Here is a 3,711-nt window from a genome sequence, read left to right as displayed (position 1 = left end):
GAGCGTTGACAGAGAGGAGAAGGTAGAAATGACTCAGCCTGTAACTGAAAATATAGATGGACAACAGAGCTAGCTCGCTAGCAGCCTCTCACTGATGACCTCGTCGACATCATTTACCCAGAATGCTTTGCGTGTAAATAAAATGGCTCCGTCCGTGTAATATATTTTAAACGTTTAGCTTAAAAATTATAAAAACTAAACAGCCTACAGTATTTTTTTAATCTTTATTTTACAGTTAAAATATATGTTTATCAAATAAAGTCTAATGTTACAACTAAACGGGGATCCCTTTAAATTTGATGGCAACTACATCTTAAAGAAGTTGGACAGGGGCAACAAAAAACTGCAAAACTAAGTGATACAGGGGGAAAAAAACAGCTGGAGAAGTGTTTGGTCAGTAAAGAACTGGGTGTAAAAAAAGTTTCATCTGTCAGAAGCAAAGCTGGGCAGAAGTTCACCAGTCTGGAAACAATGGTGCAAAATTAATGGAACAATTTCCAAACAATGTTCCAGAATCTACAGTTCATAATATCACACTTTAGGGGTGCACGATAGTTATCGACCCGATATCAGGGAATTATGACATCATACTTATCGGTTCGATATCATAACAAACAGAACCGATAATATACTGTATGTACGTGTTTGCCAGCGCGGCGATGAGAATGTGTGTTTATTTTTATCCGTTTTGGTCAAGCTGCTTCCCGTCCGACACGGCCCGAGCAACGTTCAAGTTGCGTCAGAATAAACCACTTTCTCACTAGAAAAATAATTTTAATACTCTGTGTTGAAAAACAACCAGTCATTTTAAAAAATTATTAATATTATTTTACCAATTAACCTTGTATGTTACACACAAACTTTATAATTATAAACATCGGAACAACTACTCCCAATTTGAGAACTTGTAATGTCCGTTACCTCCTGAATGCAGCACAGAGTCCATCTGCTAAAATGCTAACAACAACAAGCTAGCATTCAAGAACTCATAAATAATTCCTGAGGCTTTTGACAAATCCAATAAAATTGCCAGAGATGACGCAGATCTCAAGCACTTTAACGATGGAAATGATGACAAGCAGCCGTTCACCCTCGCTAAAGACCGAAGCTTTTATCACTTGTTAGCCACAGTTTACCATGCTGAGCTGCTGCTCTGTGTGTCTGCCTGTAAGCATGATGCGGTCGTAATGCATTCACACTTTGATTGACAGGTTATCATTTCTGCACTATTATCTCAGAAGCACCGTTTCAGGTAGAAAAATGTTTGAAATCATATATTAATAATATTAAAAACAAATGTACTTTGAATCTAACTTGTGTTGTACCAAATTTCCCTCTGGGATCAATAAAGCATTTTTGAATTTGAATTGAATTCGTTAGTGCGTTATCTGTTTTGGTCTTTTTTTATAATTAATGTGCCTTATTTAAAAAAAATGGCCGTTTGAGAAATTGATATATTTTACTAAATGTTTGTTTGCTAAGAGTTTATTTCAAATAGTATAATTTACAGTGTCGTTTGGTTTTGGTCTTGTTTATTTATGTTATGATCTTACCCATTTTTGACTCGTCTTATCTGCTGGCATGTTATCGGTTATTGGTATCAGTTCTTAAAATGAGTTATCGTGCATCCCTACCACACTTCCACAAATCACTGTCTGTAAACACATTCTGTTGTGTCATTCACAGATGCAAGTTAAAGCTCTATCATGCAAAGAAGCCAATATGTGAACTCCATCCAGAAACACAGCTGTCTTCTCAAAGTAGAAAACTGTTCTGTCCTCAGACAAATCACGTCATTGTTTTAGAAACCACAGACACATCTTCCATATTAAAGAGTAAAAGAAGCATTATCTGCACACAGTTCAAAAGCCTGCCTCTCTGATGGTATGGTGGTGCATTAGTGCCTCTGACATGGGCAGCTTTTACATCTGAAAAGGCACCATCAAGGACAGAAAAAGTAAACACAGGATTTAGAACTTGTGTTCCCATCCAGAGGGGAAAACATGGACCGGTCCAAAATTCTTTTAATATTTGTTGCTGCCATCAAATTTCTTCATGTTTTTGTTTTTAAAATCAGCACAAGTTCTGAGTTCAAACATGTTTTTTTCTCTGTTCTACTGGAAATAAAACAGTTCCACAAGATTTTATTTTTTATGTTTTATCCAGCATCCTAACTCTGTTGTTGTGGTTGTAGCAGTGGATAATTTACATTTCAAATGTGAGCCGGCTCAACGTTTAGAGTGAACGCAGCTCTTTGGGAGCGATGCGAGGCGCGATGTGTCTATCTGCTCTGTGCTTCAGTTGCTAGGACACAGTTGGCAACAACAAGGCTGTGCTGCCAGAGGACAAGCTGTTATCCAACAGAAAGCATGACGAGGCGCTTCATTCTTTCAAACGTTCACTACGAGACGCTTGTATTTGCAAATTCATATTTCAAGTGGGCAACAAGAAGCAGTAATACTTCCTCTTCATTGTGAACACTGAGCCAGATGATGACCCACCTGCCACACTTCTTGCAGGGGAACTCTCCCTCCGGACCGACTGAGCCTTTGTTGCCCACCGAGGGGCTCGTCCTGCGTGCGTTGCCATCGAAGCGGGGCTTGGCGCTGGGGGGAGGTGGCTGAGCGTGGTGGATGACCCTGGATAGTGGCTGCTCTCTGCCCACGTCCTCCTGGCCCTTCATGATCAGGACTGTTCCAGGCTGCAGACAAAAAAAACAAGACGTGTGTCGATAAGAACTGAAGGTTTGAAAAGGTGCAATGAAGAGAGAGAGAAAATGTGCAGCTTGTGATCGCTTCACCAGCAGCTGTTCTGCAGCCCGTTAAACAAACGAGAAAAAAGCAGAACGACAACCAAGTGTGAACCATGAGAAAGTTTTTTGCTGAGTCATTGTTTGCCTCCAGGCATCATGTAATTAGGGGCAGTATCAAGTAAAATCAACTTTTTTGAGTTTTATATCATGTTATAATGTTATACTCTCATAAAAAAAAACATGCCCAAAGTCTTGCTCTGACTCATTCATGCATGTTTGAAAAATCCTGCAGCGTTTTTTGGAAGCCATGCTGAGGAGCAAAATGACAGGTGGGGACCAGAAACACCTTTTGGTACCAGAAACGTCCCTGGGACGTGTCTTTAACCCGAACTTCCTCATGGCAGAGCGCCCCTCCTCCCCACACACCCCGCCCATGACTCCTGCAGGCTCTCAAGTGAAACCGAAAGTGAAACTGAAACTGTGAGCTCCACTACTTCTCACTCAGTGAAGCTCTTTTCAGATTAAAAATACCTTTGAGGAAATTTATTTTCAGATGCCAGGTAAACTGCATCATAGCAGCTCTCCCCACTCCCCCTCGTGTGCGCGAACACGCCCCCCCCCCCACTTAAATGGGTGAGTCAGAAGCGGAAGGTGGTTCTTAAAGAGACAGAGGCCAATTTCAAGGCGTTTAGAAGAGGAAGTGATGAGAAGATAAGTTTATTTTCTATTTAAACAGAAAAACAACATTTTAATAACAACTAAAGGTGACACAGATACTTTATTATGGTATAGTATTTAAATATATATGTGAGAAATACAGACATTGTTCAAATGAGATTATTAGTTGTGTTACTGTTTTTGTGTATTTGACTGTACAACGACACCCCACACTTTATTTTGGGTGTATGTTTTAGTTAGATTGTTCATTTCTGAGAGTACTGGTATTTACTGGATGTCAC

General features: G+C 39.9%; 1 protein-coding gene across 2 annotated transcripts in view; it reads right to left on the bottom strand.

Moving 5' to 3' along the window:
• Positions 1-3,711, bottom strand: part of mideasb (mitotic deacetylase associated SANT domain protein b) — a gene marked incomplete in the record, with an annotated part of 54,363 nt that overhangs the window by 4,000 nt on the left and 46,652 nt on the right. For both annotated transcript variants that reach the window (XM_014016521.1, XM_014016520.1), the window contains 1 exon segment: positions 2,502-2,701. In XM_014016521.1, coding sequence (XP_013871975.1) covers positions 2,502-2,701 — 200 coding nt within the window.

This window comes from Austrofundulus limnaeus, unplaced genomic scaffold (genome assembly GCF_001266775.1).
Source record: "Austrofundulus limnaeus strain Quisiro unplaced genomic scaffold, Austrofundulus_limnaeus-1.0 Scaffold147, whole genome shotgun sequence".
Taxonomy (NCBI): Eukaryota; Metazoa; Chordata; class Actinopteri; order Cyprinodontiformes; family Rivulidae; genus Austrofundulus; species Austrofundulus limnaeus.
The sequence above is the reverse complement of the archived record's forward strand: the minus strand, read 5'-3'. Positions and strand labels throughout refer to the sequence as shown.